Source organism: Halichoerus grypus, chromosome 15 (genome assembly GCF_964656455.1).
Source record: "Halichoerus grypus chromosome 15, mHalGry1.hap1.1, whole genome shotgun sequence".
Lineage (NCBI taxonomy): Eukaryota > Metazoa > Chordata > Mammalia > Carnivora > Phocidae > Halichoerus > Halichoerus grypus.
Window position 1 is genome coordinate 50034196 of NC_135726.1, and position 19840 is coordinate 50054035.

General features: G+C 54.3%; 1 protein-coding gene across 1 annotated transcript; it reads left to right on the forward strand.

Moving 5' to 3' along the window:
• The first annotated feature begins 16548 nt into the window (after positions 1 to 16548).
• LOC118545220 (interferon-inducible GTPase 5) lies at positions 16549 to 17992 on the forward strand. Its single transcript, XM_036107360.2, has one exon. The coding sequence runs from the start codon at positions 16549 to 16551 to the stop codon at positions 17941 to 17943; it is 1395 nt and encodes a 464-aa protein (XP_035963253.1). The 3' UTR covers positions 17944 to 17992.
• The last annotated feature ends 1848 nt before the right edge of the window (positions 17993 to 19840 follow it).

The following is a 19840-nucleotide window of genomic DNA, read 5'->3' on the forward strand; positions in this document are numbered from 1 at the left end:
GGCTCAGCTTAGGCAGGTCTTCTCCTGCAAGGGGTGAGGTCTTCCATGTGCCGCATTCAGCTGAGAACCTGGTGGGGCCTGGAACATTCAATATAGCCTCTCACCTTGTGGGGTGTCTGTGCATGTGGTCTGTCATCATTCAGTAGCCTCGCTGAGCTTCCTTACAGTATGGTGGCTGCCTTGCAAGAAGGAAGAGGTAGAAACCATGGGCTTCTTAAGAGAGAAGCCCAGAGCTGGTCCAGTGTCAGTCCTGCCTTGATGAGAGCAAGTCTCTTGATGAGAGCAAGTCACAAGGCCAGCTCAGATTTGAGGGGTGAAGAAATGGATCCCACCTCTTGGTATGGGAGTGGTAAGGTAAGATGCAGAAAAGCACTGGGGATGGGAGATCAGCTTGCAGCCATCTTGGTATTTAGGGCAACATTCTGGGCAAGGAGGCCTCCGTCGGTCTGTCCCATAAAGGGAAAAACTAGACTCTTCTGTAAACAGGAAGAGGGGTTTGAACTGGAAACCAGCTCTTCTCTGTCTCCTTCTAGCAACATAAGGAGGGGTAGGAAGGATAGTGTACCAGGCCTGGAGGTGGGCATTTCTGGGATCCTTGAGAAGTTTCTGGCTAAGCCCGTGAGGTGCTCGTAGATAGGTCAGGAGACATCACAGGTACAGAGCCATCCTGTTCATTGGAACCCTAGTGGGAGAAGGCAGAAGAAGGAAAGCTTTCTGCGCTCTGTGTCTTGGTGAAAAATGATAGGCTTTGACTGTATTGGGGGGGTGGAATCTTAAGCAAAGTGAATGGTGAATACCAACAATGACACCCAGAGGGATTTGGGGGGTTTCTAGTTAGGGGGTGGCTCATGATCACCTTTCCTCACAAGCCTGCCCTCCCCATCTCTCCAGCCTTAGGGGAAGGTAGCTCTTCTGTCTGGAGAAATGGTTCCTGTGTGACCTCCAAGGACTGCAGATTTGGCAACTCCGTCTCTGCCTTCACCTACAGCGTTGACTTTGGCTTCTGGATCAACTCCACCTGTTGCCAAGGCGACTGCCAAAAACTCACTCCTCTCGGTACGCCGCTACCAGAAAGCAGTTGCGGGTGACAAAGGACGCAGTGGGGTGACTTTGGAGGAGAGTTTGTCCTGAGTTGAGGAAGGCAGGCCGGCAGGAGCATCCCCATTCCCCAGCCAGGCTGCCCGAAGGCACCCTGACCCCAGCTAAGTGGGAAATCCCAGGAAGGTCATCCCCCTGTGGGAGAGCCTGTGAGTGTACAGAGGGCCCTGGAGGTTCTGAAAGTCCTCCTCGCTGACTGTCACCCTCCCCTCTACAGAAGTTCTGCCAACCTCACACACCCTGAGCGAGTTCCTGTGTCCTACATGTCCTAACGGCCAACTGGGGCCCTGCAATTCCTCCTTCTATATGCAGTGCCCCAGTGGGGAGACGGAGTGTGTCCAGCTGGACCTGGTGCTTGTAGAAGGTAATATGTGTGTGTGTGTGTGTGTGTGTGTGTGTGTGTGTGTATGCGTACACACGTGCCCAAGAACGAGCCTGAGCACGTTGGTTTTGGATTCGGGCATGCCTGAGTTGGGGGTCTCTGAGTCCATGAGACTTCTGGATGGGTACTGTCCGAAAGGAATAGAATGCAAGCCACATGTGGAATTTAAAGTTTCCGAGGAGCCACATTAAAAAGTAAAAAATAACAGATGGAATTAGTTTAATATTTTATTTAACCCAATATATCCAATAGTTGTAATTTCAACAGGCAATCAATATAAGAAATTATAAATGAGGTATATTACATTCATTTTTTTCCTACTAAGCCTTTGGAATCTGGTGTGGATTTTATACTCACAGCCCATTTCAGTTCAGACCAGCCACATCTCTAGTGCTCGATAGTCGTATGTGGCTAGTGGCTACTGTATTGAAAATTCTAGAACAGGGGCACCTGAATGGCTCAGTCAGTTAAGCGTCCCACTCTTGATTTCGGCTCAGGTCATGATCTGAGGGTTATGGGATCAAGCCCCATGTTGGGCGTTGCACTCAGCAGGGAGTCTGCTTGAGATTCTCTCTCCCTCTCCCTCTGCCCCTCTCCCTGCTCGCACTCTCTCTCTCTCAAATAAATAAATCTTTAAAAAAAAGAAAGAAAATTCTAGAACATAGTAAGTGCTGTGTATGACATTTCAGTGAATCTACGACCATCATGGATCTGCGAGGAACACACTCCAGTTCAGGGCAAACTGAGACAAATACAGACTGTGCTGTGAGGTTTTTTTTTTTTAATGGAGAAGGTCAAAGATAAATAAAGGAGTGAACAGTTTAATAAATCCCATGTGCCCTTCCCCCAACCCCAGTAATCATCCATTCACGGCCAATCGGTTTCATCTCCACTCCCGCCCCACATTATTTTGAACGCAACCTCAGATATCATATCACTTGAACCCTAAGTATTTCCATACATTTCTTTAAAAGATAAGGACTTAAAAACAAGCCACAATTGTGGTGAGGTGTTGTTCCTCCTTGGTAAAATAAGACAGGATCTCTTTCATATCCCCCACCAAATCCTCAATAAACCGGTTACGTTTGTATATTAATATAAGAATGGATCACATCGTACCATCTTCCATCATATGTAGCTCTGAGGAAGCATAGGAAGAAGCTGAGAAAGCTGTGCACCAAGTCCGTTGGAGGGGTGTGTGAAATAGAGTGACCTCCCAGGGTCACAGTTATTAATACATTCAGTATTATGAATATTGAATACAAGTAAAAGAAAGCCTGCAACATACATGTAAGGTATAAAGAGTAACAATGAAAGGCACAGTGGGACCAGGCTCCAGCTTGAGGATCCCAGCATTTTCCGGTGAGTTTTCCCGAAGGACGTGGGGCAGAGGGCCTCCCCAGCCTCCAGGGTTGGCCCGCTCCCACGTTTCCTGTTGGATGTGACAGTCTTGTCTTTTATGAAAACTCGGCGATGGTGACGCTAGCAGATCCCAAGGCTCTGTCCGACCTGGGGAGACAGGCGGCCCCGCGGGGCTGCAGGGAGTTGCGGGGAAACGGGCTTGGTCAGGGGCCCCCTCCGAAGCCCGGGCGTGGGGACGGGGGCTGGCCGGGCTGGCGTGCGGTGGCAGGTGCGTGTGCGCAGCGGGGACACCTGCTGGCGTGCGGCGTCACCCGCGTCCTCCCCGCGTCTCCGCAGGCGGCCAGAACGTGAGTGTGAGCGGCTGCGGCTCCCGGGACCTGTGCGCTGCCCCCGCCGCCACCGAGGGGCTGCTGGAGCTGCCCGGCCACCGGCTGGCCCGCCGGCCCCACTGCAGGCCCAGCCAGCGGGCCATCATGGACTCCAAGTGCCACTCGGGCGCGCCGCCCGGCCTCTGCCTCGCCCTGTCCGTGCTGCTGGTGGCCCTGGGCGCCGCGGCCCTCTCCTGAGCAGGCCCGCCTCGACCGCCCTCGCCCCGCAGCCACTCAACCCCACTTGTGTCCCACCTCGCTAGCTGGCGCCCTGGCTCCCCCCTACTTCCGGCATCTCTAGGCCTGGAAGCTTCTGGTGAGAAAAGTCAGAAACCAGGAGGGTGAGCCTCCTCCCTCAGACTAAGGGCTTCCCCAAGGCTAGTCCTCTTTCTTAACACCAGGGTCCCAAAGGCTATACCTCCTCCCTCAGACTAGGCTGTACTTCCTCAACCTCAGACTAGAGACGCCTCCATGGGCCCCAAAGACTAAGCCTCCTTCCTCAAACTCGGGGGTCCCCAACACCACGTTACTCCCTCCGACTAGGGCTGTGTCTCTTTTCCTGAACATTGGGAAGCAGCGCCTTCTGTCTCCCTCTTTAGGGTCTAGCAAAGCCTCGGGCGGCCAAGATGGGGTTTGAGGACCAAATACACCCTCTTCCCAGGCTTTTAGAACACCCCTTCCACCCCTACCACAGTCCCTCTTCTGTCCGGGCTCAGTCTCCCCACTGTCACCAAATGTGAATGAATCGCATCCCACAATGCCAAGTGGTTTGGGTTTCCTTCTTGCATCGCAGCCTCAAACAGGGCCCTGATGTGGTCTGCTCTCTCCTTCGGGGATGCGAGGACCCGAGGGGACCCGCAGATGACGGTGTCTGGGAGCCGGGGGTTGGGGGGGCATAAGAGCAAATGCTTAGTCTGGAGTGAGTGTCATTTTTGAGCCAGCATTGGACCCAGAGGATTGAGCAGAGAGGTAAAGCTGGGGAACTCAACAGGAGGCGGGAAGCCAAGAGCCATCTGCTTTCAGCTGAAAGTAATACAAAGTCCAACAAAAAGAACCGAAAGCATTCACTCGGTGCTAATTAGACAAATATTTATTGATCACTTGCTGTGTATCAAGCACAGTTCTAGACACCGAGGATACATAGTAAAGAAAATTCTCTGCTCTCAGGAGGGTTATGTTTCAGTGGGGGAGACAGATAATAAACACAGTGCAGGGAAGAGGAGTGGGGGAGGCCTGCAGAAGGGGTGCACTTTTATAGGAGAGGCCTCAGGAGGGTGACATCCGAGTGAAGACCCGAAGGGGGTGAGGTGGAGGGCCATGCAGGTGTGTGGGGTGTGGATGGGGGCATTCCAGGCAGAGGGAACTGTAAAGGCAGAGGCCCTGAGGTAGGAGCAGTAAGGAAGAATGGAGGTAGGGGCCCCCAGGGGTCATTAATTCAGCGGTTCAAAGGAGTCACTGAGAACCGAGCTTGCTGCCCTGCCATCCTCAGCATGTTGCTGTGTGCATGATGGTGGCTGGAGCTCCAGCATCGTGCCCTCATGCGACCAGACCCAAAGCCGGGGGAGGTGGCCTCCCATCCTTGTCTTCCCAGAAACCCTGTCCCCTGGCCGACTTTCCTCATGTCCCCATTGGCCAAAATGGAGCCAGCCAATCCCTGTCAAGGTGATGGTAATCCTGATTGACTTCACCTAATCAAGATTCCATCTCTGGGGTTGAGAGAGGCCTCTCATAAGGTACATGGCTGCCCCCAGATTTTGCACAAAATGGGGTTCTTTTTTTTTTTTTTTTTTTAAGATTTACTTATTTATTTTAGAGAGAGAGAAAGCACACAAGCAGCGGGGAGGGGCAGGAGAGGGAGAGAATCTCAAGCAGGCTCTGACTCCCCACTGAGCAGAGTCGGACTCGGGCCTCGATCTCACCACCCCGAGGTCATGACCTGAGCTGAAATCGAGGGTTGGCCGCTTCACTGACTGAGCCACCCAGGCTGTGTGGCCAGGGCTGGGGCCACGCAGGAGGCACCACGGCCAGTTCCATGGATGCGGCCAGAAGCAGGAGTGGGGGAGGAACGCTTCACCCTCTGACCTGGAGTGCTTCCTCTTTGCAAAGGTCAAGTGGCAAAGGAGCCTGGGAAATGTAGTTTTCCAACTCCCAGCCTCAGTGTGATAGGGCAGAGAGGGGTGGATATGGAAATGAAGAACCATGACATTGGGCCAGTCCCTTCCTCTCTCTCAGGCCCGGTTTTCTCGTCTGTAACGCGGGAGTAGTAATTGTTCCTGAAAAAGTGAATGTATCTAGATAGTGTTTAGCAGGTAATAAGCTTTCAGTGGATGGTGGTTGTGAGGATGCTTCTTGTCTTAGTCAGCTCGGGCTGTCATAACCACACACCACAGTCCCTGTGACTTACACTACAGACATTTTCTCACAATTCTGGAAGTTGGAAGTGTGAGGTCAGGGTGCTAGTGTGGTTGGGTTCTGGTGAGGACCCTCCTCCTGGTTTCTGGGTGCACGCTTTCTTGCTGTGTCCTCATGTGGCAGAGACAAGGAGCTTCTACTGGTCTCTCCCCATTTCATGTAAGGACGCCAATCCCATCACGAGGCCCCGCATTCATGACCTCTTCTAAATGATCTCTCAGAGGCTCCACTTCCAAATACCATCATCTTGAGGGGCTAGGGCTTTCACCTATGAATTTTAGGGAGACACAAACATTCACTTCCTAACACTGCTGAGAGAGAAAAGGGAAGGATTTGTGGTGAGCACCCTGTCAGTGTTGCAGATCATTTATCTTAATGCCCTATGACGTAGGCATTATAGACCCTCATTTTGCAGATAAGGGATGGAGACCTCTGAGTCTCCATCTCAAGGTCACGCATCAAGTAGCTAGACTCATCTGTAGCTACTGATTCATGATTCCTGTGGACTGAAGGGTCACCGGGCCCAGTGTTGAAGGATGGGGATGTCCTTGTAAGGACTCTCCACACAGAATCCATCAGCCTCACCCATAGTGGACATGCCGTGTGAGTCGGAAATAAACTGTGTTGTTGTTGTAAGACGTCGGGAATCACCTGGCCCATCCTGACTGGTACAGAGATCACAGAGGGAACGGAAGGCAGATGTGGGGGGTAGAGCCACGCATCTCAAAACTGCTGCCTTAGACAGGGTCGTGGTTAAGATCTCTGGACTCAGACTTGGGTTTGTAGTGTGGCTTCACAAGTGATCTGTTGTGTGGACTTGGAAAATCTCGGGACACCTCTGAGCCCTGCGTTCCCATTTGGAAGAGGGAGGTAGTAATCGTTTGACCTCTCATTACTGTCAGGTGTGCCAAGCAAAAGGCTTGGCACGTCCTAAACTTTCAACGGATGGAAGTAGTCACATCCTAGGATGTTAATCATCACGACAGCTGTACTATTTGTTATTTGTGTGAAAGAGACAATGGAGGCTCACAGGAGAAAGTGCTAGTAAGTGGCAGCCATGGGATTTGAACCCACATCTGCCTGATTCTAGAGGATAAACTTTTGCCCCCGTTAAACACCGAGGAAATGTCAAAACACACACAAGAGTAGAGAAAATAGTATAATGAACCTTCAGTTATCTATCCCACCCTCTACCTCCCCCGTGTCAAAAATTACCCACATTCTGCCAATTATATCCCCTTTCCCTTCTCCTTCCCTCCCTCCCTCCTCTCCTCCATATCTTCCTCTCTTCCTCTTTTTCTCCCTCCATCTGTCTTCTCTTCCTTCTGCCCTCCCCCCTCCCTCCCTTCCCTTCCTACTCCTACCCCTCCTCCCTTCCTTCCGCTTTGTGCCAAGAAGTTTTAAAACAAATCCCAGACATCGCGTTTTCCCCAGAAATACCTCATTGTGCATCAGAGCCTGCATGCATAACCTCTGCATTACGTGTCCTTCCTGGGAGGGAGGACAGACTAAAATAAAGCAGAGAGCTTCCCTGACCTGCCCGCATCCCTGTCCATTAGCAAAAGGCCCTGGAATGTCCTGGCCTTCCGGGGGAGAGTCCCCCCTCACCCCCGGGGGCTGTGGTATTCTTCCCCATCTTCATAGAAAAATCATGTCAGAAGTGCCTATCTCGATATGCAGATGGGAGTCGCACCCAAAAGAGAGATGGTGGTTAAGAGTGTGGACTCTGGGGGCACCTGGGTGGCTCAGGTGGTTAAGCGTTTGCCTTCGGCTCAGGTCATGATCTCAGGTTCCTGGGATTGAACCCCGCATCGGGCTCTCTGCTCAGCGGGGAGTCTACTTCTCCCTCTCCCTCTGCCCCTAACACCTGCTCCTGCTCATTCTCTCTCTCTCAAATAAATAAATAAAATCTTTAAGAAAAAAAAAAAGTGTGGACTCTGGGGGCGCCTGGGTGGCTCCGTTGGTTAAGCGTCTGACTCTTGATTTCGGCTCAGGTCATGATCTCAGGATCATGAGCTAGAGCCCCGAGTTGGGTTCCACGCTCAGCGTGGAGATTCTGCTTGAGATTCTATTTTCCTCTCGCTCTGCTCCTCCTCACTCTCTCTCTCTCTCAAAAAACAAAACAAAACAAAAAAACAAGAGTTTGGACTCTGGTCCCAGTCTGTCTGGGGTCATAATGCCAGGTTTGCCAGTTACTAGTTCTATGACCTTGGGTTAGGACAATACATGCACAGAAATCAGAGTTCAATACAAGTAAATAATAGCCTTTAACTGCTATCATTGGGGAGGGGGAGCGCCCTCTGGGTCACACGGCCCAGATGTGTGTTTGGGGGTAGTAGAGTGTGGGATAGATATCTGATAGATAACCCCTTTCTTTCTGCTTACCCAGTATGGCCTCCTGTCTGCCTGGATGGATGCCTGCTTTAAGGTGGGGTGCAGAGGAGCCTGGGGTGGTGAGGAAGGAAAGAGATGTTTCTGTGAGATTGGAGGCCCAGGGGATGGGGCCAGGATATGATCCACCTGGCCTGAGCTGGGAGCCTACCGAGGTGCTCAGGAAATGCTTGCAGGCAGAAATAGCCATCTGGTGACCGTGACCCTGGAGTCCACGGGGTTGGGGGTGTGGAGGGGTGAGGGGGTGCTGGGAGTCGAGCCTGAGCAGAGAGTTTAATTTTATTGTACATTCCTAATTTTCTGTAAGGGCACCAATGTGAGTGTATTATTCAAGTTTTTCAAATTTATTACAAATTACTTTTTTTTTTTTTAAAGATTTTATTTATTTATTCGACAGAGAGAGACCCAGCGAGAGAGGGAACACAAGCAGGGGGAGTGGGAGAGGGAGAAGCAGGCTTCCTGCTGAGCAGGGAGCCCGATGCGGGGCTCGATCCCAGGACCCCGGGATCATGACCTGAGCCGAAGGCAGACGCTTAACGACTGAGCCACCCAGGCGCCCCTACAAATTACTTAAAACGTACAAAAACAGAGAGTAAGCGGTGTCTCTCGCCGCTCAGCAGACAGGAAGCATCCAAACAGCTGCAATCCCCCGCGGCCCCTTCCCTGACCACTGCCTTTCCTCCTTCCTCTCCTGAGATAAGTGCTACCCTGAACACCATACTTGTAATTTTGCTACAAATATACACGCTTTGAATTTTTCCCCTTTTCCTTTTCCCTCCTCTCCCTCTTTCCTCCCCATAGGCTCTCCCTGGGGACCTCCCCCTCCCAGGGATTTCATGTTAACAGGCTCCCCGAGCTCCTCCTGTTATTCCCCAAAGTCAAATAATCCCCTATAGACGTTTGGTGCGTGAATACACATAGATACATACATACGCGTGTGTTGATACCAGTGTATGCAGACACATACACACATACACATGTATGTTGGTCTATAAGGGTGTTTTGGTCTTTAATAGGATATTAGCCATCACTCTCTGCGTCTTGTTTTCCTCCCTCAACAGCACCTCGTGGAAATTCTCCAAGTCTTCTGATTCACCCCCTTTCAGTGGCTGGATGGTGTGGTCTTCCTGGCCCATGGAGTGGATGTACCAACATTGATTCAGTCGCAGTCCTACCGATGTGTGGTCGTGTGTGATGTGTGTGTGATGTGTGTGTGTGTGTGTGTGTGATGCATGGTTTCCTTTCTGCCCCTCCCCATCATCAGAGTCAGCCGTAAACATCCTGATGACAGCAGTGTATATGTTTCTATACGTCTTTAGAAAATGTCTGCTACATTTTAAAAGTTTGGATGACATATGTCTTTAATGCATTGAAAGACAATTCTAAAATGTATAATGAAGTGGAATCGAAAGTTAAGAATGAAAAGACAGAGAATCGGGGTGGGGGGTGTGTGGGCTGTTTGAAGGAGCAGCTTCGCCTGCCTTCCCTGGTGTCATGGTGCCACCTTTACCCAGCTGAGGCCTCCTGGACATCCCTTCCCCCCACAGACTTCAGGAAGCAGTCAATTAAACTGCTTCAGCCCTTGAACATCTATGGGATAGATTTTCAGGAGAAGGGATGTGGGTTGGAAGGAACGTGTGCTTTTAATTCACTAATGGGTGATGCAAGCTTGGCCTCAAGTGTTTCTTCTTTAGCCCGACCTTCTCGTGGGGGCACCTATCTCTCTGCAAACAGACCTTGACTTCCCAGCCCTCCCTCTTTGCTTACCACCTTCAGGAAACAGATCTGCCCTATCTCCCTGACCCTTCTCAGCAACATCTTGGGGTTCTGACCAGTGCCATGCTGAGCCATATTGAAGCCTGATGGGAAAGGCCCTGTATACATACTTTGGCTTCTTTTTTAATTTTTTTTTTCCCAGAACACTAAAGTAGTTGAAATAAATATTGAAAAAATATAAGGGGGGCATATTAAAATTCACATTATTTTTATTTATTTATACCAAGACAGAATTTAACATAATTTTATTTCAGTGTAAGTTAATTAAAATTTATTTAACATCATCATTTGGTCAAGAGAAACTGTCAATCATGAAAATTCTCTTGATTGAAAATACAATAAGGGGAGCCGAGGTGGCTCAGTCAGTTAAGCGTCCAACTCTTGGTTTCAGCTCAGGTCATGATCTCAGGGTCGTGAGATGGAGCCCCACGTCCAACTCTGTGCTCAGTGCAGAGTCTTCTTGGGATTCTTTCCCTCTTCCTCTCCCTCCTCCTCTGTTCCCTCCCCTCACTCCTGTGCATGCATGCATGCTCTCTCTCTCCCCCAAAAATTCTAAAACAAAATGTGATAAGCCAAGATGCAGATTAAAAAAAAATATATTATTGATGAGTTTGCTTCCATCAAAGCCAGGGGTGCACGTTTTTCCTTTTGTTTCAGGCACCAACATGGTCCAGCATGGTGCTGGTCTTTATTTAAAATTTTGGGAACTTCTTCATTGAAATATCATGGATTTTTGCATTAATTTTTATTTTAGAAAAAGTATTACATTACAATATCATTTATCTCGATAACTGAGTTTTTTGGCACCCCCTTAAATTTTGCACCTAAGGCCAGTGTCTCACTTGTTGGCCATAGTCCTGGCCCTAGTTCTAACCAAACTGTGTCATTGAGTGCAGAAGGATCCTTGCCTCATCCCTGTGCCCCTCTCATGACACTCTCCAAAAGGCTTCTGATGCTCTCCCAGGTAACAGGTGTATATATCGTCACTGTGGACTATCATGAGATCTGGGCCCTGATTGCCTCTCAGATCTCATCTCCTAGAACTCTCTCCTCAGTCACTCTGCTCCAACCACACCAGCCATTGTGATTCTCCCCCAGACACATGAGACTCAGTTCTGCCTCAGGACCTTTGCATGTCCATGCCCTCTGTCTGGAAAGCTCTTCCCCCTGATGTCCACATGGCTTGTTTCCTTACTTCATTCAGACCTCGGCTCAAATAGACTGTCAGTTTCTCAGGCCTTCCTGCACCACTCTATCAAAAATAGAACACTTCCTCCCCCAAGTCACTTGGCTATTTAGTGGCCTAAAGCAATGCTTTATTTCCCACAAGTCTGTCCCACAAGTGGGATCTTCTAAGCTCAGCTGGTCCTTCTATTCCCATGTGGTAGCAGCTGGGGTGGTTCTTGTGGCTGCATTCAGCTGGAAGTCAGTGGGGACCTGAATGTGCTGGGTGGCTTCTGTCTCTCCATGGGGTCTCTCCAGCTGGGTAGCAGGACTTCTACTTGGCAGCTCAGGTTCTGATAAAGGGAAAACAGAAGCCACCACCCCCTAAGCCTGAGCTTGGAAGTCCCAGAAAGTCCCTTCAGCTACATATCGTTGATCAGAGCAAGCCACAAGACCCGCCCAGGTTCAAGGGGAGAGGGCAGAGACTCCCGCTCTTGGTGGGAAGAGTGGCATGTGACTGCAGAGATGGGAGAAATGGTTGGCGGCCATAGTTACAGGTAACCTACCGACCTCATCCTTGCTTTCTTGTTCTTTTTTCTTCTCACTATTTGATACTACCTTATTTTGGTTTACTATCTTTCTCTTTCTCAAAAAAATATAAGCTCCATGAGGGTAGGGGCCGTCTGTCTGTCAGTGCCTACAACTGTGTCTAGCCAGTACGTACTGGAATGGATAAATGAATGAATGAATGAATGAATGAATGAGTCCTTGGGGACTAACTTCCGGTTTCCTCAGGATTATGGTGAATGGAGACAAGGTGAAGACCACATGTGTCGACGTTCCTAGGGAAGTGCTTTAGGCTTTTGAAGAGACACAGGGGGAGGACAGGGAGGAGAGGAGGGTTAGGAGTAGGCAGGAGAAATGGGAGGAAGAAGAGGAGGCAGAGGACCGGGAGCCTCGTGAGGGAGGCAGGGCCTGGTACACAGCAGCTGTTCAGCAAGTGTGTGTTCAGTGAATGAACTTTCTCCAAAAAGCCTTCCCCGACGCCACCCCGTCCCGCGCTGGGTCAGACATCCCCTTGGCTCTCACGCTCGTCCGGGGACTCCATCCCCACTTTACCCCCTGTGGGTTGTCTCTGTCAGGGGAGGGTTCTGTGACCCTCACTGGACTCTTGTGAGTCCTGTGCTGGGTTCCGAACATCAACCAACGGGTCCTTGGTGCACCATGATCATGCGCTGCGGAAACCGCCCCGCTGTGGGAAAGGGCTGTCGCCGTCATTGCTGTCCCCAGCCTGGCAGACACCGAGCGGACACTCAGGAATCACCTTCATTGATTCTAAGACGCACCGCCCCCGCCCCCACGTTTTAGCAATTCTGAAATCAGGACGAGTCGCAGCTGATGGCACCTTACAAACACTGTGAGCCAGGAGGCCATTGTGACACGGCTGTCACTGCCTGGAGGTGATAATGGAGCTGCTTTTAATAGCATCGTCCCTGCTCCTGATGGCACGGAAGGACGCGGAGTGTGGGAAAGCAGGGGCGACCCCTGCTCGAGGCAGAAGTGAACCCACAGAGTCAGACTCTGTGGTTAGGAACAGCTTAGCCAAGTTATTTCCCTTGTATTTTCCCAGTTAGATACACACACAGTGATATATGATAAAAAAAAAAAAAATCTGTGTTTTCCACGTAAGTCTATAAAGAGTAAGTGTGAAATAAAAATTTTAAGTGGTAAGGAAATGTCATGTCCTATTGGTATTGGCAGCAATTTGTCCCCCCGTTCGGGGGATGGAAAACGATGCAGCCGACAACCAGTAGCACCTTTGATCTGATTATACAGGAAACCCGTGGAAAGAAGGAATGAATAAATGTGTAAATCTCATTTGTCTCTGTCTTCCTCTCGATTCTGGTCTCAGCTCCTGGGTTTTACGTCTGTCTGGGGATGACAGGTGGGAGAAGAGAATTCTAGTCCCTGTTAAATGAGCTACCTCACCCGACGGGTTTCCCACGGCGCTTGGCACGTTGTAAACACCCAGTACGTGGGCGCTCTGCCTCGTGTGTGGCCGTGTCCGCCGCCCCCAGCAGCCTGCGAGGTCTGTAATGGCAGGGATGAGTGCGACTCACACCTCTGGACCAGTACAGGGACTGGCCTAGGGCCAGGTCGAAGCAAATGTTTGTGGAGTGACCAAATAACCGTGTGAATTACTGGGTGAATGAGAGCTCTCTGTCAACTCAGGGTCTTTGCACGCGCTGGGCCATGGCCTGGGATGCAACTCCCTAGCAGGCCACCAGGCTCACAGATCTCAGCTCAGGTGCCTTCTCCTCCAGGAAGCCCTCCCTGACCCCTAGGCTGGGTCAGCTGCCCCCTTGGCGTTCCCACAGCCCTCCGGAGTCCTCCATTCCAGTCCTGGGTCGTCACTGTCTGCGGATGGATGGGACTTGCACGGGACAGAGCCCAGGGCTGTCTTGGTCATTGCTGCCCAGGATGGGGCCTGGAGAAGTGCTGAAGGTATGATGAATGAACACGGAAGACAGGCCAGGAGCTGGTAGAGGTGCGCCTGGCAGCGTGCCAGCCTGCGTCGGATGCATTTCTGCAGGTGCCGGGCACTGTCTTGGCCCTCAGTCACCCCGGGCTGTGACCATCTCCCTCCCCTCTGACCGGGAGCCCCCTGAGGGCAGAGCACTGGGGATCAGGAGCAGGGGCCGAATGAATGAGGGCTGTGAAGGGGGAGGTGGGCTCCAGGGGCCATGGCCCGTGTGTGTTGTCTGCGTGTAATGGAGTCTCTCCTGGGCTGCAGGTCTGTGTGTGCCTGAATGTGTGTGGGCTACACATTGGCCTGACTTCTGCTTTTTGGTAATAACTGTGTCGGAGGGTCCGGGACTCTATACTTTCCCTCTTGGGCCGGGTGCGCGTGTCTGTGAATTTAGGGGAGGAGTCCAGGTCTGTGTGTTTGGTGTCTGGGAACATCTGCAAATATTTTTTGATCAGTTGACCTTCGGCTCCCTCCCTGCGTCTCCGTCTCTGCCCCTTGGTCCCATTTCTCTGGCTGTGTCCTCTCATCCCCTCTGTAAGCTGAGCCTCTGACCTGTCTTTCCCTGGTTCTCTCTGAGGTGGTTTCTCGCCCACTTGGTCTTCCTGCCGGACGCTCCCTCCGCTTTTTTCTTGGGGAGTCTCCCTTTGTCTCGGGGGCCTTTGCCTCAGCCTCTCTCCTCGTTCACATGGCTCCCTGCTTCCACTTCCCAATTTGTCACAGCGCTACCACCTTCAGGGGTCGTGAGGAAGTAGAGGAGGGAGAGGGACAGAGGGGACCGGGGTGTTACACTAGAGTGGGCACTGAGCTGGGATTTGGACGGGCTAGGCTGGGCAAGGAGAGGCCTGGACGCCAGACACTGGACTGGGGAGTGGCCCTGTGGGGCTGCGGCGCGGGGGCCAGTCCTGGCCAGGGCAGGGCGGAGGCGTGCTGGCAATGCCCCTGTGGGTGGGTTCAGACCTGGCCTCTCCCCACAGCCAGCGCCGGCGAAGCTAAACCAGCACCCCCGGAGCTCGCACAACACGTCGCCGGGCGGTAGGTGAGTAGACAGTGCGGAGAAGGGGACATGAATGACTTGTTTGGGCAACAGTCCCCTGGAAGGAGGAGAAACAGAGGGTGGGTGGTGAGCAGGGTCAGGCCCTTGGATGCCAGGTGGTGGAGCCGGGACTGTGTCCTGTGGGTGACAGAGACCACAGACGGGTGGTGAACAAAGATCTCTGTGGGTCCCTTGTGGGGGGACTGAGGGCCCAGTGTGACCGAGAGGGGGGCCCTAGGAGCAGCTGGGGGGTGGGGACCCCGCCCCCTGACATCACTGTCACATTATTGCGCTAGGGTTGGCTGACCAATCAGCTGCTGCTTGCTGTTATAATGGGTCCTAGCAACGGGTCTGACCTTGGGCTAACAAGAGAGGAGACCCCACCAGCGGGGAAAGTGTGAGGGGAGAGGGAGAGCCTGCAGGGCAGGTGAGTCCCCTGAGGGCAGGACTGTCTGGCTGGGCCCTGTGGGTGAAGGGAGGCAGGGGCTTCCAGGACCAACCCTAGATCCCTCAGCCCTATTCCCACCCCAGGGGCCACTGACCTGCCTGGCCCCGGCTGCTGGGACCTGCCCCGGCACCTGCTCACCTCTCCCTGGGCCTTATCCTTACATGGCTTGGGGGGACAGGGTGCAGGGAGAGTGGGCATAGCATGGGAGAAATGCCCCCACCCAGGATGGGGGTTCAGACCCGGTGGGAACAAGGTAATAAGGACAAATTTCTGTTGGGGGGGTGGACAAGGACAGCCCAGAAGACAAGGAGGGAGGCAAAGACATGTAGCTGAACAGAGCTTCAGAGGAATGAGGGAGCCCAGGGTCGTGCCTTTGAATCCTGGCTGGGCCTCTGTGCAGGGACCTCATTGTGTAGTCTGAGCCTTGGTCCCTCTCTGTCTGATGGGGACAGCGATCCCTAGTGTGAGCTGAGCTTAGCAACCCAGGGCAGGTCTGGGTGTTTAAGGAGGAGGACTCCCACTGTGTGGGCATCCCCTCATTCCAGGCTCCTTCCAACCCCAGAAGGCTGGCCTAGGGATAGATGGGCGGGCTCACGATCGCGCAGGCCTCACTTGCCCTGTGCGGTAGCAACGTTGTCTTCCGTGGTGCACTCAGAGAGGGCAGGGGATGGCTTCAAGTCACACAGCTGGGACTACTAACAAGGATAATAATGACGCTGCTGCTGGTAACCCAGACCACCTGCTGTGGGCCAGGCGCTATTTCAAATGCTTTCTATGCGTTAACTCAATTCTCAACAAGCCGAGGAGGTGGTTTGCTATTATCATAGTTACTGGCCTCATCGTACAGATGACGGGAACGAGGCGGAGAGCTTCAAGTCACTTGCCCCAGTCACTCAGCGCATACATCGGGGAGTCAGGGTCTGACCCTGGGTTCGGCTCCAGGGTCTGGGTCCCCTTCATCCCCCCTTCCCGCTGCTCCCAACCCTAGCAGCTGCAGGAGAGTGGCGTGCTCTGCCTGCGCCCGGGTGCTGGGCGTAAGCCCTTTCCTTTGCAGGCCTGGCTCCCACATTTGTGGGGCCCGGTGCAAAATGAAACCACAGGGCCCCGGGTCGAATATCATTAAGAGTTTCAGTGTCAGAAGAGCATTAAGCCGAGAGCTGAGGCTTCCAAGCTTGGGGCCCCGTGTGGCTGCCTGGGTCACAAGCCGCCATCAAACCTTTACCCTGAAGACTCCTGAGCACCGCAGAAGGCACGTCAGTCACTATGCCCTTTATGCAGAGGAACAGGCTCAGAGAGGTACCTCACTCTGCCCCAGGTCACACAGCAAGTCAGTGGCAGGGATGGGATGTGAGCCTGGGCCTGTGAGACTCCAAAGCCCCCTACCTCGTGTCGGATAATGTACCCGGGGTTTTTTGAGAAGGGGCGGGCCAGAGGGATTTCCCTTATATCCTTGGTGTCTCTCTCTCCCTGCCCTGTGCCAAGGCCCAGGAGAAGTGAACGGCTCCCTTCTACCCCGCAGACGCTGAGAACCCCGCGTCCCGTGACTCTCCCCCAGCCCCCGCACCCTCTGAACCGCTGGTCACCATGGCTACTTCGAAGTTGCCAGCAGTGCCCCGGGAGGAGGAGACCACCATCCTCATGGCCAAGGAAGAGCTGGAGGCCCTGCGCACGGCCTTCGAGTCGGGCGACCTCCCGCAGGCGGCCTCTCGCCTCCGGGAGCTACTGGCCTCGTCCGAGAGCATCCGCCTGGAGGTGGGCGTCACCGGCGAGTCGGGCGCTGGCAAGTCCTCCCTCATCAACGCCCTCCGCGGCCTGGGGGCCGAGGACCCCGGCGCGGCCCTCACGGGCGTCGTGGAGACCACAATGCAGCCCTCGCCCTACCCGCACCCCCAGTTTCCCGACGTGACCCTGTGGGACCTGCCGGGGGCCGGCTCTCCGGGCTGCCCAGCTGACAAGTACCTGAAGCAGGTGGACTTCGGCCGCTATGACTTCTTCCTGCTGGTCTCCCCCCGCCGCTGCGGGGCCGTGGAGACCCGCCTGGCCTCGGAGATCCTGCGCCAGGGCAAGAAGTTCTACTTCGTGCGCACCAAGGTGGACGAGGACCTGGCGGCCACACGCACCCAGCGGCCCTCGGGCTTCAGCGAGGCGGCCGTCCTGCAGGAGATCCGTGACCACTGTGCCGAGCGGCTTCGGGTGGCTGGCGTGAGCGACCCCCGCATCTTCCTCGTGTCCAACCTGTCGCCGGTGCGCTACGACTTCCCGCTGCTCGTGTCCACCTGGGAGCACGACTTGCCGGCCCACCGGCGCCACGCCGGCCTGCTCTCGCTGCCCGGTATCTCGCTGGAGGCCCTGCAGAAGAAGAAGGACATGCTGCAGGAGCAGGTGCTCAAGACGGCCCTGGTGTCGGGCGTCATCCAGGCCCTGCCCGTGCCGGGGCTGGCGGCCGCCTACGACGACGCGCTGCTCATCCGCTCGCTGCGCGGCTACCACCGCAGCTTCGGCCTGGATGAAGACTCGCTGGCCAAGCTGGCCGAGCAGGTGGGCAAGCAGGCGGGGGACCTGCGCTCCGTCATCCGCTCGCCACTGGCCAACGAGGTCTCGCCGGAAACCGTCCTGCGGCTCTACTCGCAGTCGTCCGACGGCGCCATGCGGGTGGCCCGCGCCTTCGAGAAGGGCATCCCCGTGTTCGGTACCCTGGTGGCCGGAGGCATCAGCTTCGGCACCGTCTACACCATGCTCCAGGGCTGCCTCAATGAGATGGCCGAGGACGCCCAGCGGGTCCGCATCAAGGCCCTGGAGGAGGACGAGCCGCAGTCTGAGGTCAGCCTGGAGGCGGCCGGTGACAATGGTGTGGAGAAGCGGGGCTCCGGGGAGGGAGGCTGTGAAGAAGCTCCGCTCTCGGTCCGCCGGAAGCTCGGCCTCCTCCTCAAGTATATTCTCGACAGCTGGAAGAAGCGTGACTTGTCAGAAGAGAAATGAGCGTGCGGCCCCCACCCCCTGCCTCACCCACAAACCAAGCCTTAACAAAACCAGCTAAACAAAGCCAGTGTAGTGAAAACGTGCCCTGCACTTGCTGAGGGCGCCAGAGCTCCCAACTCGGCGGGGCAGGGAGGGAGGTGTGCGGGGAGGGAGGCTCGGAGGGGTCTGAGGAGGCCTGTGGGACACACTGAACCGGGATGGGCCTTGCTCCGGGTGGGCAGAGCTTCAAGGTATGCATGGCGGGCCAAGGGCACCTTGGTGGGATCTCTCTCCCTGGTCCCCTGGGAGCCAAGGGAGATTTATGGGGCAATAGCCCGGCCTGGATCCAAGACAGGCGTCAACTGTCAACGTGCGCGGGTAGCTTAGTGGAGATTGGGGCTGGTTACGGTACTTATTTTTGCTGCCATCTCCAGTCCCTTTCTGGGAAGCCCAGTGTCCCACAGGCCTCCTCTGGGGGGGGGAGGGGCGGCCAATCGGTGCCCAGGATCGGCACAATGGTGCCTAGCAACCGGTTAAACAGGGCAGGGGACAGGGGACATCCTGGGCCAGGCCGGCTGCTAGTGAGTGATGGTGGGTGTGGGGAGCCGGGGAAGGGGAGGCCCGATGGCCTTGGGCTGGAAGGCTGGTGGGCTCTTTCTCTGCCCACCAAAGGAGAGAGGGGGCAGAGGGCGAATCCCGCCACCTAGAACACGTCGGTTTGGAGAGCGTGCAGGTGTGTGTGGGCACGTGTGTGGCGATAAGCTTTCCGGTGTGTCTGTGATTGGGAGGAGCACGGGTAAGTGTCCGGGATTTTGATGCTGTGGGTCTGAGGTTGTGGGTCTGCCGACTGGGGTTTCACCCGCTGTGTCCGCATGGCTGTGCGGGTGCACGAGTGCTGGGGTTGTGCTGAAGGCCATGGGGCCGAGCCAGGCGGCGGGGGCATGTGGCTGCAGGTGTCGCTGGGCAGGCGCAACACGGGGTGAGGGGGTCTGTGTCTGTGAAACCAAGCCCCGGGCACTCCCTCTTGCTTTGTCCTTGGCTCTTCGGTGGGAATGCAAAAGTGAAGCTGACCCCCTCCTACCCGCTCAAGCCTGACCTCACGTGCCAAGTCAAGGGTCACATACGTATAGAAGATTAAAAAACTACCTGATTAGGGTCTTTGGGCAGGACAACGGCTGCCCCGAGGGCTTCTGTGGACTTGGACAAGGGGTCAGAGAAGGGTCGGATTTAGGTGTCTTTGAGAAAGGTGAGTTTCCAGGAATTCGCAAGAAGGCTCTGGAAGCTGTGTACAAGGCCGGTGGTGGAGTGGGGACTGCAGTGCAGGGGAGGTGGCCTCACCCCTAGGTGTTCACACATCCCACCTATGGATACTCCCAGATCTGGGGATGGTTCTATTTGGGGCCTCAAATGACCTTGAACCTAGGAAACAGTTCCAGACAAAGAGGGGCCACTTTCACTTGGAGGATTAAAGGGGGTGCCAGTCCGCTCTGCCGAAGAGCTCTGTGAAACAGGATTCTTCTCTTTCTGGAAGGCCTTCCCGGTGGCTCTGCCTGGACTACTTTTGGGTTCACATGGACCTTTCTGCACCCATGAGGGTGTGGGGGGGATAATGGTAGGGAAATCCCGGGCCCCCAGATATGAGGACAGATGGTCCACTCCAAATCTGTTCTCAAAAATCCAGCTCACATCTCTACAGCTGTGCACCCTCAGACATCATCCGGAACACAGGACTCATGGGCTCCGCCCAAGAGGCTGGGATGGAAAGGTCAGGCATGAATAGTGATGCTCCCTACACAGGTTAAGATCAACTGGTCGCCCTGTCCTGTCCTTTCTGCCTCCAGCTCTCCCTTTCCCACCCCCCATCTCCACCCCCTCAGCCCCTGTTTTAGCATAGGCCTCACCCTCTCCACCACCACCT